General features: G+C 42.8%; 1 protein-coding gene across 2 annotated transcripts in view; it reads right to left on the bottom strand.

The window, feature by feature from the left end:
- dgcr2 (DiGeorge syndrome critical region gene 2) overlaps positions 1-13,350 on the bottom strand; it is a 35,152-nt gene extending 21,802 nt beyond the window's left edge. The window contains exon 1 of one of the 2 annotated variants that reach the window (XM_039771864.1): positions 12,998-13,350. In XM_039771864.1, coding sequence (XP_039627798.1) covers positions 12,998-13,082 — 85 coding nt within the window. In that variant the 5' untranslated portion in view covers positions 13,083-13,350. The remainder of the gene's footprint in view (positions 1-12,997) is intronic. The other variant, XM_039771865.1, reaches the window with a different exon arrangement.
- Positions 13,351-15,884: the final 2,534 nt, after the last annotated feature.

The following is a 15,884-nucleotide window of genomic DNA, read 5'->3' as shown; positions in this document are numbered from 1 at the left end:
CTTAAGTACTAGGTCTCTTGGGAGAATCCTTTTGTACCTTTGGTTTGATTTTGTGTTGCTCACAACGTCCTGAATGAGGCACATGACCAGCATTGCGAGGAAGTGTCAGTTACAGCACTACTGTTATGAGGCGCAATCCCCGATGGTGATCAGCTCACAGGACCACCATTACTGAGGACCCGAGCAGCTGGACCAGGCCAAGGAGACTCCCATGTTAACACCTGGCTAAGGCAGATCATTTCCAGAGGGTATGACTGGACCGCTTGTCTGCCTGGGGGTTGCCAACCAGGATCCCGAGTGGTTTCGTCATGTGGTGGGTGAGAACGTGCTGTACCAGTGCCTGCCTGCCTGCCTGCCTGCCCCCCCAACCCCCCCGAGCTGACCGGACTGATCTCATGGTTTACTGAGCCGCTCTTTTCTCCTTTTCCATTCAGATAAGAGCAGTAGACCAAAACCAACATCCACAGGAAATACACATATATTCCTGTTTTTTGCCATACTTTTAAGTTGTTAACGCTTGTCAGTTTTTCTACTAAATAACATTTTATGACAATGACAAACGAACAGCTCAGACACTGATGACAGCAACAGCTCGTATTGAAGTCTAACCTGCGCCTAAACATTGACATTACACCCTGTGCTCTTCTCTGCTTCAGTTTTCCTTTTTTTTTTTGTCACCCACTTTATGGTGCAGCAGGACTCAAGTAAAGGGGGTCCTACCCTTCACTAGGGCACATTTACAACACAGGTGTGCTCCCCATGACTTCAATGTGTGTTCTTTCTGTTTAGCTACTTACAAGCCACAGATAAGCCAAACCAAAATAAGACAACAGGTCTTGACGTTTGTGAAAGAGTGACCCCCAGAACCGCCCCAGGCCAACTAAATGGCATGTACAAGTATTTAAAAACTGTCAGTCTTTAACCGATACAGCATTTCACAAGGTGGCTCAAAGCACAGCCACACACGGGAAGAACCAGTAAAATGGACGGCCAGAATTAAAAACAACAATGGAACAATTTGAAAATAAAATCAGCACAGAATGGTCAGTTTCAGTTATGGACACCCAGAAAACCAGTAACAGAAGACAAACTAGGAAAGTGCAGTTCGGACATCATTACTACCGGCCGGAGTCCAGGGTGGACGGTGTGGGCACAAACCATCAGAGTGGTCGAGGCGCAGGGCTTTTCAGGTGGACTCCAGTTCAGGGTTTTCTGTTGGCAGACTCAGCAGTGGGTAATTCTACTGGGAGGTTTCTTTTTATAATATTAACACCCACCACCAATAAGTCATACATTTTACCCAGATAGCTCCTTTCTCATGATCAAAGTGCTTCACAGAATTTCAGAACAGTGAAAAGAAAAAAAAAAAAACAGATCAAATATGCAAGACTGAAAACAAAATATTATCTGCATAAAACACTAAATGAAGATAAAAACACAAGACCACCACCTTTGCAGAGAGTTACTCTCCTTTGACCAAAAACACCAGCAGACCTAATTAGGACTTTATGAAGATGAAGGAAACCAAAGGAAATGCAGAAGGTCTGCACGGACTGAGCAGTGGCGCAGCTAAAGTGACCCGACTGACCAATCTCTCACATGACTGATCTTCAAAATCCACATTTCACAGAAATAAACGCTGGTGAACTATAAAAATAATAAAAAGTAATTCATGAACAGTGTTGATCAGTGAATTTCAATAAAGCATCACTGGCAGCCGATTTACTGAGAATTTTAGGAGCTCTAACAGACACCACTGGCGGGACTACGCTGACCTGGCCACACGACGCTCGTCATCTGATTTACCGACTGTGTGGTAGAACAGGTAATGATGAAGGTTCACAATTAAAATTTTATGAAACTTACACAACATAAGTAACAAGTTCTCTGCTTGTCGATCGAGTTCCATGCCAGTATAAGTTAGTGAGGCGTCTGCCCTCTGCACCCGTAATGAGACACTTGGAGATAAAAAACAAACCTTAAAGGAGCCAAACTCCCATCTAAAACACAGGAGCTCACTAGGAATCAACAACAAAAAAAGATTTCTATTTACAAAATATTTTTATCTTCTTATATCTCTCTCTCTATACCTAGCTATGTAGCAGGATAGATAGATAGATAGATGTGTGTGCCCACCCTGGAAGTGAGAGATGGAGTCAGGGTAAGGGCGAGGCGAGCACGTCGACAAATGAATCCTCCTAGGAGAGAGACACCCATAGAGGTTCTGTTCAATTACCCAACATCTCTACGTTTCAGTTTTTTCTTGAGTAGTTTCTAGGATTGCAGCCTTACACGGCCAGTTTTGATAGAAGGAAAAGTGCAAAGCAACAGACAGACAGTTTGGAGAGCTTCAAACTCAAACAGAACGAGCCAGCGGTTTCTATCGTGAATCGCCACTTTGAATGTTCTGCCTTTATAAGGCCTACATATTTTTTTGTTTTTGACTACAATTTCAGCATTTCCACCTTGTTTTGATGAAGTCTATGAGTGTGCACCTCTGACCGGGTCATTGTTACTTGGATCTCACAGAGGAAAGGTGGTGCAGGTGTTGGCACTGCTGCTGCACAGCTCGGCTCCCCTTTTTGGCCACAATAACCTGGTCCAGTATGGATGGCCCTCAGAGACCCTTTATACAGTCCACTCAAATGGAATTCAGTTAGTCCTTCCCCATTGCCTTCAATGCACTTCAGAGTTTGCCAAGATTTACAAAAACACTTTTGTGATTTCTGTGAACTTGAGGGAGAGCAAACACAGCATCACTACTTGCATGAAACACAAAGTCTTCCATTACTTTGCTTTCTAAATTCAAAGCTCCAGCAATAAATAAATTTAAAAAAATTTAAACATAATGCCTACTGTTATGTATTAAAAAATACACAATTTCTCCTACATCTATACTAATAAAAGGCAAAGCCCTCACTGACTCACTCACTCACTACTAATTCTCCAACTTCCCATGTAGGTAGAAGGCTGAAATTTGGCAGACTCATTCCTTACAGCTTACTTACAAAAATTGGGCAGGTTTCATTTTGAAATTCTACACGTAAGGGTCATAACTAGAAGCTGTTTTTCTCCATTTACTGTAATGGAGTCGAGCTCGAAAGTCGTGGGGGGGGCGGAGTTTCGTGTGACATCATCACGCCTCTCACGTAATCATGCATTACGTAAAAAACCAGGAAGAGCTCCAAAAACCGCTGAAGAAAAACATACATTATATAATTAAGAAGGCAGCGAAACAATTAGAAGCGAGCGAGTGACATATAAAACCATATTCAGCGGCTCACGTGAACTGACGCAGTGCGCAGACAAAAGCAACAGTTCCAAAGAGTGCTGAACAAAACCAATTACACTGCTACGCTCAAATAGACAAACCACGCCGTGGCCAATAGTAGAGGCTTGGCCTCTAGCGCCGGCGTCCAAGGTTCGATTCCCGAGAGGGGGTGCACTGAATGTGTACGCGCGCTTTACGATTCATTTTAGCCTCGCATCCCCTTGGTTTGAGACGCATGAAAAAATATGCGGTTAACATAGAAAAACAGATCACCAATTGAAGCTTTATGAATAATGGATACTTTATTCGCCATCAATGATTGTTTTGGTAAAGCCATACTCAGTGTATTCATTAGATGAACGGTAAAAAGTAAGAGCGAGGGGAGGATGACTTATTGAGGCATGCAGGCTGTAGTCTTGCGTCAACTCTATCTGAATTGCGATCACATTTAAAAAATATATATTTTCAAGTTCTATTTAGTCCATATGTGTCAAGCTCAAGGGCGCGGGCCACATCCGCCCGGCGTAATTATATCCGCCCGAGATCATTTTATATACTGTATTATTGTTATTAATGGCCCGGGTATATGAAGCGCTGGTAACACAATAAACTACAGATCCCATAATGCAGCGCTTCAGCTGCCTTGCCGAACAGTTACCGCGTTAATCAAGTCTACCTTAAGATGCTGCAAGTTATTGTGAAGCTAGCTCACACGATGCTGAAGAGAAAAGTTGATTCTGAAAATAGAGCCTTTAAAAAGCGATGGGAGGCTGAGTATATGTTTACTGAACCCGTGTGTCTCATTTGTGGAGCTAATGTGGCTGTAATTACAGAATTTAATCTAAGATGGCACTATGAGACAAAACATCAGGGTAACCTGAAAGACCTGAATGCAATGCAGAAGATACAGAAAGCAGAAGAATTAAATAAGAATCTGACACTTCAGCGGACGTTTTTACCCGTGCACAATCACAAAGTGATTTCAAGTGAAGCTGCTTTTATGGGAGACACAAATGCACCAGTGCAACTTGCCCCACTTTCCCTGTTACCAAGTAATGTTAAACCAAGTCGTCACTACGGTGTTCCCAAATACGCACTTTGCTGATAAACTGAGCGCACTGAGTTTGCACGGCGCTTTGGTGACTTTGAAGAACAAAAAAAGTCCGTCTACATGCGGCTCGAACCTTGTGCATGTTTGGTAGCACATATCTGTGTGAGAAGCTCTTCTCAGTGATAAAGAATAACAAAACAGCACACAGGAGTCGCCTCACTGATGAGCACCTGCAATCCATCCTGAGAATCTCCACAACACAGAACCTCACACCAAACAGAAACAAACCTGTGGCCAAAAAAAGATGCCAGGCGTCCAGCTCTAAAATGACATATGAGCAAAGACAACTGAATGATTTGATTTGTTATTGCTGAAAAGAACACATTTTATTTATATTTCTAGGTTTTGTTATGCAGCATGTTCATATTTGAATTTGTATAATTTTGACAGGATATATTTTTATGGAGAGCAAAATATTATAAGTTGTTTAAGGTTTGAGTTGATTTATTCACGAATAATATTCTGTCGACTAAATAAAAATTCCTTCTATTTAAAATTTAAATAGAACTTGAACAGATACGATAGTTCATAATATCCACGCACGTAAGATTGGGAGTCATCCGTTTTAACAAACAGCGTATTGCACTGATACGAAATAGTCTGCCCATTTAATTATTTAGGAATGGATAAATAACGTATGTATATATGTATTGGTTCATCGCGATCATCAGTGGCACTAATGACCGCTTCTCATCAGTTCCTTCAGAGACCCCAGGGTGGGTGAAAGGCCCTTTTCAAAGTGAACGTTTTGATGACTGGGAGAGGGGAGTCCTCTTCAAAGTCAGGAGGGTACAGGGAGGCTGTGTCACAATGTACTGGAACACAGACACCCCACCATGTGCCATCTCTTTGGTGACAAGCGACAAAGGCAGCTTTCCAAGATCTACAACCACAATAAAAATGAGGAAACATTCCTACCAGTTGACATTTTTACCAGTGTATTGTGTCAGCTATTCTAATGCACACCCTTACCAGAACCAGGAAGGTATGCCTAGTGAGACAGTCTCGAACAAAAGAAGCCACAAATAAAAATGCTTATCTATTTTCAGACAGATGCACAATACGGGGCTTGGAATGGCAAAAAAACAAAATGTTAGACTACAAAATCAGGAGTGTGACAAACGTCTGCTGGGTGAGGAGTGTTAAGTGTTGTTAGGATGGAGGCTGAAGCTTTGGGAGAGAAGAGAAGAGACAACAAAGAGACACTCAGAAAGTTGCTGATAGCGCCATCTACCTTGACTCTGGTGTTAGATCAAACCGCACTGATGGCCCCCACATTTAAATTAAGCAGAGGCCCAAAGTAAAGGCACAAATTATCTCTAATTAAATCAATTACAGTACTGATGTTGAAATGCTAGACAGAGATTACTGGGGTGTTCAAAGAGTAAACTACCTGCCCCAAGATAATTGGTTTTTGGAATCTCGTAGACGTTTTAAACATTTTCTAAAGCAATTAGCATGAGTGGTCTCCTGTGCTCAACTGCAACAGTACAAGACACCAACAGCACCTTCAAATTCACGTAGCAAACCAAAGATCTCCTTTAGATCATTAGGTATAAACTGGGTTTGGGGACTGGCCTAAACATTGAACTTTACCACAGGGAGACTCGTAACATGCTTTATTTCTTATTTTATTATTAAATACTACAAGCACTAAAAGACTCTTCAAAGATTACAGTGAAACAGTAGACTGAAGAATAATGACATCAGTTAATGAACAGGAACTCCTTTTTTGTTGCATTACACTTTTCTGACATCAATAAACGCCTTTCTCTTAGTAAGAAATCTTTGGTTAAAATCTCATGGGGTGTCCCGTTTCCTGATGCACCTTTAAGGCTTGTTTCAAGATTGTAGCTGCATAATTAGCCATTCGCTGCTGCGCTGCCAGTGTCTTGGCTAGCGACAGTAATCCATATAATCACCAAGTACTTTAAAAAAACACCCATGTGACATGCTGTATATCGGAAAGCACGTGTGCCTGAAGGATGTTCCTGTAAGGTGTCCAACATACAAAGGTGCTACAGAAAAGAGGAGAGACTGGTGTATCCACAAAGCCAAAGTCGATTTATGATCAGACCAACATGCTGCTGCAAAGCCTTTCTGGTTTCTACCCTCCCACTGAACTACTGAGCCCATTAACTCCTGTTCAGTGCACAGGTATCTGGTCCAAGAGGAGCCGCAGTCCACTGTTCTCTCCTTTAATTTACAACACTTCTACAGTCAAATGCACAAAACATAATTAGCTGTAAACTCTGTGCGACAAGTAAATACTGCACTACAAAACTCTAAAGCGCAAGTCAGCGGCCAAATAAAACAGACGAGGACACTACAGTTTGTTAGCATGGAGAGGCTGACCAAAGGCAAATGGACCTGAGCCACCACATCAAAAAGCAAGCCAATGAAGAGGAGGAGTTACACACAAAGCAACAGCAAACGCTCAACAGCATCTCCTTCCTTATATGTGGTGCGACACAAGTTACCCTTTCATAGCAAAAGGGCAAAAAAAAAAAAAAAATCATCTGACTTACTCAGCAGGCGTTGCTGCCTTGATATTTTTTTTTTAAATATTCCCCCCAGCCATTAATTATCCAACCCGCTATATCCTAACTACAGGGTTGCAGCGGTCAGCTGGAGCCAATCCCAACCAACACAGGGCAAGGCAGGAAACAAACCCCAGGCAGGGCGCCAGCCCACCGCAGTGTTTAGATAATGCAACTGTCAAATTATTTTAAGCAGAACATTTCAGATGCAGTAGAAATTAACCGACAGATTCTGACACATATCTGAAGTCATAACAATAAATCGGAGTAGCAAGCCCTGCCAGACGATGGCACAACACCTGCAGTGTCCCCTGGCCATTTCAGAGTTAAACAGGAGGCACTTTGAGCTCACGTTCGCCTCCACCTTCTACACTTGGTTTGTCTGAGGGCACAATGATGCCTACCTGGCTAAGTATGAGGCACCAATTAACCCAAGGAGCCTGTTGGAGATCCAAGAGAGGGCAGAATGTGCAGACGCTGCCTGGGAACTAAACGCAGAGGCTCTACAGAGGGCAGCTAGAAATCTTCAATACGCATCGCCTAACTTAGGACTTCGCTACGTACCACTGCAGGACTTTAGCGACTGCCATCTCCTGACAGCTTGTTCATATCCACTCTCCATTACTGCCCTTGATACACTAAAGCACTTCAGTGCCAAAGAGGGTCCTTCCTGCCTCCATGTTTGAGCTCTCAAATGAAGGCACAAGGTCACCCTGTTTGAGCTCCACAGTCCGATCTGAACTTCAGGCGGCAGCAGCTTTGGATTCTGCCTACAGACACACAAAGGCTTAGAAAAGAAGAGGATAACTAAAAGAGTATGAAATTCTGAACAAAAAGGTACCATGGTGCAATTGTCCAACAACTCTAAGAGTAATTTACACCGATTATTATATGAACACATCTATGACCTGCAATGGATTCAAACATGAAACTTCTCCTGGGCAGGGAGTCATGCAAGTGCTTAAAGATTTTTTCCTTCTTATAAAGAAATCTAATGCTATTAAACAGAAATGTTCCATTGTTGTGCTCCATTGATTTATATTTCAAAAACTAATTTGTAAAATGTATTCAGAAATCACAAAGATGCACTGAAAGTGACAACATCACAGATGGCAAACTGAAAACCAAAAGCGAGCCAAGCAACACGGGTCTGAACAGGCAGGCTGCCGTAGTCTTAGCAGCACAGGCCTCACGAGTGGTCTCCAGACAGGCTTTACTGGCAAACAGAAACACACTTCACTAAAAATCCTCCAAATAGCTGACCTGAAGATATACACTTCTACCAAACAACCACACTCGATTAAACTGGAGGGTGCCAGGCTTTCTTTACGTGCAAATTACTGGCATGCACATCAGACAGACCACACTTCGGCCACAACACATCGGCCAGTGAACGACTCATCATCATAAAATTTACTTAGCACTCCGTTACATCCAAACATCACAATGAAAGTGACCAGCAGAAAGCACAACAAACAGTGGGCTAAATTTGTTTAATTAGAAGACAAGAACCTGAACACTAGAATTAGCACAGACTGGCTAACCAAACAAAAGGCTACTGGTGCCTGAATGGCCAAGAGGCAGGACAAACCTCACACTCAGACCCTAACCACAACGTTCACAGGAGCCCTCCAACTTAGAGCAAGCACACATGGAGGGCTTCAGCTTAGCGGACTCTGACAATGCCACCAAGTCAGTGGTCATCTCCTCACTCAGCAGGCAACATGTGTCCCTCCATGAATTGCAGACTCTCACGAGCAGAAACTAAACAGAAAGGCTTCAAACCTTTCGAGGATTTCTCCCCTTTTCATTAACTTTATTAATCACATTACAGACACAACACCAGCACACATTTAGTTTATCCGAGGACCACACATTTACATTCAAATCAATGGCACCACCTGTCCCCTTCAATCCAGAGAGCCATGAGAGCAAAAAAGATCAAGATACTGTGCTGCAACATCACAAAAATTTAAACACAGCAACTTTGTACTTCTTCTTCTTCCGGCTTCTCCCATTAGGGGTTGCCACAGCAGATCATCTTCTTCCATATCTTTCTGTCCTCTGCATCTTGTTCTGTTACTTCCATTACCTGCATGCCCTCTCTCACCACATCCATAAACCTTCTCTTGGGCCTTCCTCTTTCCTTAATATTAAATTACTACCAAAGTAGAACCAAACTAACAAAGCGTTAGGACATTCCAACAAGGATGGTTTCTAATGTTATATAAAATAAGATGTCATTCTCCCAGAGAGCTAAAGGGATTTGGAAGGAGCTCTCTGAACAGAGCAAGATGAGAGGATGACCGAGCAGTGCACCGTTAAATCATCCTCAGTTCTGTTGTTATTTTGAATAATGTCAGAGATTTGTAAACCTGAGACCATCTGAAAGGCAGGCACATTCCTCTCTTCACCAACACAGATGACCTACCAAAGCTGGCACTGAAGGACAGCCGTCAAATCACAGCTGGCCCTGGACTTATCCTTCTATATAAAAGCAGTTGGGATTGTCCTTCCGTCCCGTGAGTGGAAAGCGTAGTGGTATTCCGCTTATCACAGACTTACTACTTGCAGCTTGCGGTACGAAGCGACATGATGTAAGCAGAGTTCTGGTGCTCCCATCGTTCCCTTGCTTTTGGGCGCGATGCGCTGGAAAAATAGACACAATGATGTCTCTGGAAATAATTAATGTTGATGGAGTACAAATGCCTCACCGTGTAGTAAATATCAGGGGGGTTCAAAAGGGCGACCTTAATATAGAAAAAAAGTTTAAATTTCATCACAAAAATAACAGAAACTACGAGTATTAAAGTAATACCGCTCAAATGCAATATAACCAAATTAATGAGTTTGTATAAAATGTCAAATTGATCTACATATTGAATTGCCTTAAGAAGTGGTCAACTTAAACATCGGTCACCTTAAAAGGCGGGTCAGCCTAGTTTTTGATAATCTTAATCAAGGTAGATTTATATATGAATTATTTTGGACTGATCAGACCAGGCTTTGTACCAACTGATGAAGTGTGAACCATGAAGATGACAGATTGGCACTCATCATCTGAAATGATCATTCACTTGTCCCATAACCAAGCTTGGTTTACGTCATCCAAGTTAAAGACAATAGGAGACATTTCCAAATATTACAGTCTAGTTTCAACCACAGACATTAAATAAAAAATCTTTTTTGCAAAGTTTCTAACATTTATATTTCAAAAGAATTACACTAACAGAAGCCCAAGGGATAAAGGTTCAAAAGATGAAAACCTACTGTGTGTGTATAGGAGGCCTCAAAAGACATGAATATCATAATTTACAAGATTTAAGGATGGCCAAAATAAATGATCATCTTTTACAGACAGGGCAGACTTAAAAGGATTCTCCGTTTTGGCATCGTATTTCAAGCCAATGCTGCCCCATCACACTGTAAACCACTAGAAAGTGACGGGCACAGATAAGACAGATGTACAAGGAAGCGTCTGAACAGGAATGCTTGACCAGGTCTACCCAAGCAGCTGTTAAATTCAATTTCCTTCCATCATCATATTCACATGTAACCCTCCTAGTATTATTAAAGGTCTGTACACATCTCCTGTTTGCATATTTAAAAAAATAAATACAAATGTGCATTTCACATGACCAAAGTAACAATTGTTAACAGAATGGGGTGAACAGTGAAACATCAATACAATGAGCCAAACTATGCAGCATCTGCTTGTCGAGTAGTAACACTGTTATATGAAGCACGGCACAGGAGCGCAAACTCAGGTCCCCGAGATTAGGCACTGCTGTGAGAACATGTTTAAATTACTAGACACACACTTCAAAATATTAATAACAAATGCCAGGCCAGTGTGGCAGTTTAGAAACAGGATAGACAACTCCTAGCACTCCTCTACAGGAAACACCTGTCAAAAAAATGGAGGGCTGAATGGACAACTGCAGCCACGACAAACAGGAATCTTCTGTTCCTCCATCACAGCCGTATAAGGCACCAGGCTGACAAGCAAATCTCACCACTCACTCAAGTGACAGTCACAACACCACACTGGCAAAGCTTACAAGAGCCACGCACTTATTACACAACTAATACTATAACCTTAAGAAAACGCTCAGGATTATAGACGTTTATTAAATGACACCAACAATCTGAGTCCCAAGTCATCTCCTGGAAGCGTCTCAAGTTACCCTAACAGTTCTTCTTCTCTCTTTCTTGTGCCGTCTGTGCCCTCGAGTGGCACCCACTAACTCTTTGCAGGTTGTGAACCACTGAACTCCATGCTCAGCCCTGGGGACCCCATGTGGTTGCAGGTTTTTAATCCAGTGCTGTCACTTGGACCGCTAGCTGTTATTTCCAGTTTGTATCGTGTGGGTTGAGGGCACAAGTTACAAAAGAAACCGAGTTTGGTTAATCTTTACTAGAATGTGTCGCGTTGCATGTGGATGGTTTTGTGATTATTTTTAACTTTATTTTTAGGATTTTCATTCTCATGATTGCAATCGTGCTTTTCTGAAGTGTTCTACTTATTTCAGCCATTACTTACTAATGAACACATCGGTGGGCCTGACACTGAGGTAGCTGCAGCCTTTCAGCACTGCTCAGTTGGTTGCTGCCATCATTATCAGGATGCAATTAAAGAGGGGAAAACTACAAAGAAAAGGGCAAATTAAGAAATCATTTAAAGCTATAGCAAACATACAAATACCTCTAAACACTGCTGTACTTTTTTGAGCAAAGAATATGAGGAAAAAACGAGACCAGCTAATTAAGATCAATCAGGGGTAAAATGGGATGGCAAAACTGGCAGGAACAAAACTTCAACCATATGGGGTCCCTAAAACCGACTTTGCGACCATCTCCTTTACAATATTTTTTTGACCAAGATGTAATGAATGATTGTAGCAGAATTAAAGAAACTTTCACCTTTCAATAAAAGTGCACTGGGGCTTATGTTCAACTTCATGATCCCAAAACACAATGTCCACACTATCAAGTGGTGCAGAATGACTGAGCGAGTCAAACACACTTAGCAACAAAGAGAATTAAGACAAACGCCCCATAATGTACCCCAGAGCCCAAAACTACTGCTGCAGATGAATGAAAAGGAAGAATTTAATGGGTGTTAAAAAGTTCAGCCCCACATACAAGCGCAATTAACAAAAGAGCTTAAACCAACTGAGGCTTAGGGGGGCTTTAGCCGACCCGGCAGCAACATGGCGCAGGTCAGCAGGTTTGTTCGGTCCTCGTGCAGATCACTGACCAGCCAGCACAAAAACAACTGAGAAGGGGTGGCCTTTGCACTCTTTTTGGAGCCAATTGGGAACCTGCAATGATGCCCGAAATCTGTAGCCAAACCCCAAGCACACGACAACGGACTGCATTAAAACGGCTATAAGGTCATAATGCGTTAGGATTGTACGCACTGCAAACAAACCACCTGCACGTCGCCGAATCCTTTAAGATATAAAGAGACTGCTGCAGTACTACGTCGTGTACTTTTCAGGTGGGGGTACAATGATGCAAGTGCCCCCCCCGAGGCATTTAGTTTGTAAAAACTGAAACTTAAAACCAGGTGTACATTGTAGCTACAGCCACTGACTTAGGCATCTGATGAAGTACAAGACCACCGCGTACACACCCACCAGCAGGGCCGATTATGCAAATCAGACTATTTGCGAATAAATTACCGGACTCCAATCAGCAAAAACATGTAAATATTTCTAACACTTTATCCCGATGGAAGCCGTGTTTGCAATTCGACGATTTCTAACCGAACAGCAGCACGCGAGGTTACACTTCAGAGAACTCAAACTTCACGAAGATTTTAAAAGGCGGTCCGCCGCCGCATTCCTCCGCAACCAGGCCGTCTTGGGGTGACTCTCGAGCAGCCCCCCTGCCGCACAGCTACACAAGAGGCCCCAGCCGAGGCCTAAGCCTAAAATGCTCATCCTCCGAGCAACATGTCACTACGACTTTAACTGTCACGACAAAGGCCCTCGGCGCAGAGCGAGCACGAGCCACCGCACCCTCCAGCGTCCTCAGGCCGCACGACACCAAACGCTCGCCGAGGCTTACCTGCGCGTGGTGGGTCCGTCAGGCTCGGAGTAAAGAGAAGCGAGAGGAGGAGGACAAAACTGCTGCTGTCAGCTTTGGGCAACATTTATCCTCCATTCATCATACTCTACACAAGAGGTAAATCAAAGCATCGTAAATGGTCTGCCAGGCTTTAGTTTAGGCCTCCGCTTCCGTGGCCCGTAGTCCTGAATCGTATCCAGTCTTCTCTTTACTGGTGTGAAGGTTAACTGGGTGTCTGCAGAAATGACTGCAACTTTAAACCCGAACCCCAATCTTCTTGGCGTCTTGCAAGACTCCTCTATATAGTCCAGAGTAAGGGGAAAACAAGATGGCTTCCTCCTCCCCTCACAACAATTGGAAACACGAAGCTAAGCCAATCAGATCACGAGGAGAAGGCGGGTCATTCACATACGCGGCGTGCGCGCGGCCGAACGCACCTCAGAGGGTAGTCGCCCAGGAATGAGTGCGAGGACGGCTGGAGCGCGCAAGGTGAGGCTCGTGAGCTGGGAGAACTCTTTGTAGGTTTAGTCATCACGAGCGATGTGTGTCTGCAAGTTGGGACTCCTGCAATAGTTTAGAAAAGATACGGGGGTAGGATGAGCCATGCTGCACATCCTCTCTGTGACACGCCAGAACATAGGACTACCAGCCAGCGACTCATTCAGTAGATGTGCTCTAAGGAAAGCCCCCTGGCCACCCTTTCACAGTATGCAGTGTAATGCCACGCGGTGACGGGGTTTTCTTTCTTATTTAGTCCTCCTGGTGGAATTTGTTGTCTGTCATAACTTTATTGCATTGCTGTAAAAAGCCAAATGAAGGTTTGTTTAAACTAACATCAAGTCAACCGCGTCATGGAAAGGAATCGGGGAACATCTCGATGGCAAGCACAGTGATGACTGCATGTGTATGAACAAGTTAGAAAGGAACGGACAGTGGCACTACAAAGATCCTCCTTCACTTAATGTACAAGTGTATATAGGGCAGTGGTCCTCAGGACCCCCTGTGGCTGCAGGTTCACTTCTCTTAATTGTGATAAACAAGCTGCTATTTCCCAGTTTCTGTATTTTGTTACAGCTATCTGGAAATTAAACTGGTTTTGGTATAAGGTTGAATTTGACGCAGGAATTTCTATTAGATGCGTAGAAATTCATTCCTTTTTCGAATAGAGTGCTGTGATAACTCTACTAAATGTTATTCTAGATGGCAAGTAAGAACAATTGACGCTTTTTCTTAACACAGCAAAGTGCAAGACAAGACCCATCGCACCCTGAACAGGACACGACTCGAGCACACTGCATACACTCGTGTGGGAACGACAGCAGCCGAGGGGCACAACGGGGCCCACCCACTCTGACACAACCATTCCACCTTCTGGAACAATCTCCTACCATACATAGCATGAGGATTTTGCAAACTAAATCGCATTTTAAAATGTTTAACTCTTAAGATGCAACTGCTCCAACTGGACTATTGACGTTTCAGAATATTACCTCCTTACAACTACAAATGTGTACTACTTGTATTTAATCTCACATGTAAGGCTTCGCTAAAGGGCAAAACTCTAAGCATTTTTACAAAGAATTAAGATCAAACAAAGCAAGGCAGTAACATGACATCAAAGGGAATACCTAACTGTACTTGTAGGTTACTAAAAGCAGAAAATACAAGATGGTATTTTTTCCAACAAAAATCATAAAACTAAATTTGTAAATCAACAGCAAACTGTCTTTATAGGAACTAAAACGTTCCACGTTACTACTGTAGAGAGGGTGAAAGCCTTTGCATAAATGGGGTCTGTCAGCACTCTGTTCCTGTCTGACACCTGAAGAAAAGGCGCTGAGCCACTGGCACACCGAGGCACACGCTCAAGGTGGCTTTGGCACTGAAAACCCCAACAATGTACTTTGTTTTCTTTGCTCGTCATTTTTACCAAGCCTTGCCAACTGAGCAGTACAAATCACGGTGTTGCAGCTTTGTACCAGAAAAAAAGGACACTAGCAACTATTCAGGTTGGACATGCAACTTAACTTTTTCCTTAGTGAAAAAGAACACTGTGTGTTTGTCACATTTTATGAAATACAAGCACTTTGTTTGCGACTGCTGCATACAGAGGGAGTTCCTAAGCTATAACAAAACTCCCCTTGCACTAATTATTCTTGAAAGTCTCTGGGTTACAAATTAACTTCTAGAATACAATGCATGGAATTAAAATGAAACTGTAAATGAATATTTTAATAGAAAATGAACACTGTGCTTTACAGATATTAGCCTGTCAAATATAATCATAGCACTAGGGTGTTTTACCGGGTTAGCCATTACGGATGTCGAGAGACGTCAAGCAAAATGAGCGCTTTTATTGGCTAACTAAAGAGATTCCAATATGCAGGCTGTCAAAGCAACTCATGCCCCCTCCAAGACGTCTCACTTCCATGTTTTCCGATGCTGTTCCTGTCCTAGTGTGTATATAAACGCCTGAATTCCAGTTTCTGTATGACATCTCGGCTGAAGAAGGGGCCTGAGTTGCTTTGACAGCCTGCATATTGGAATCTCTTTAGTTAGCCAATAAAAGGGGTCATTTTGCTTGACGTCTCACTACAAATATAATCATGCAGTTTCAGCTTGAGGGCATTTATCAAACACAACTGCAATCGGGTAATCTTCTGCCTTGTGCAGAAACACCTCCAGCACACCAGTACAGAATCCTAATAACTTCACTTCTGAAACATCTCTGTGGACATTGAGGTAATAAGAATTTACTTTATCTGCTGTTAGTAAGCTGTAACTAATGTACAGCAGTAACATTTGTGCTTTAAAAACTCTATAAAATGTGCCAAAAGCAGAGACCGACACTCTGTCTATAGGTATGTAGAGAGAAGGCAGTGGTCAC

Source organism: Polypterus senegalus, chromosome 12, assembly GCF_016835505.1.
Source record: "Polypterus senegalus isolate Bchr_013 chromosome 12, ASM1683550v1, whole genome shotgun sequence".
Taxonomy (NCBI): Eukaryota; Metazoa; Chordata; class Cladistia; order Polypteriformes; family Polypteridae; genus Polypterus; species Polypterus senegalus.
This window is presented reverse-complemented; position numbering and strand designations above follow the sequence as displayed.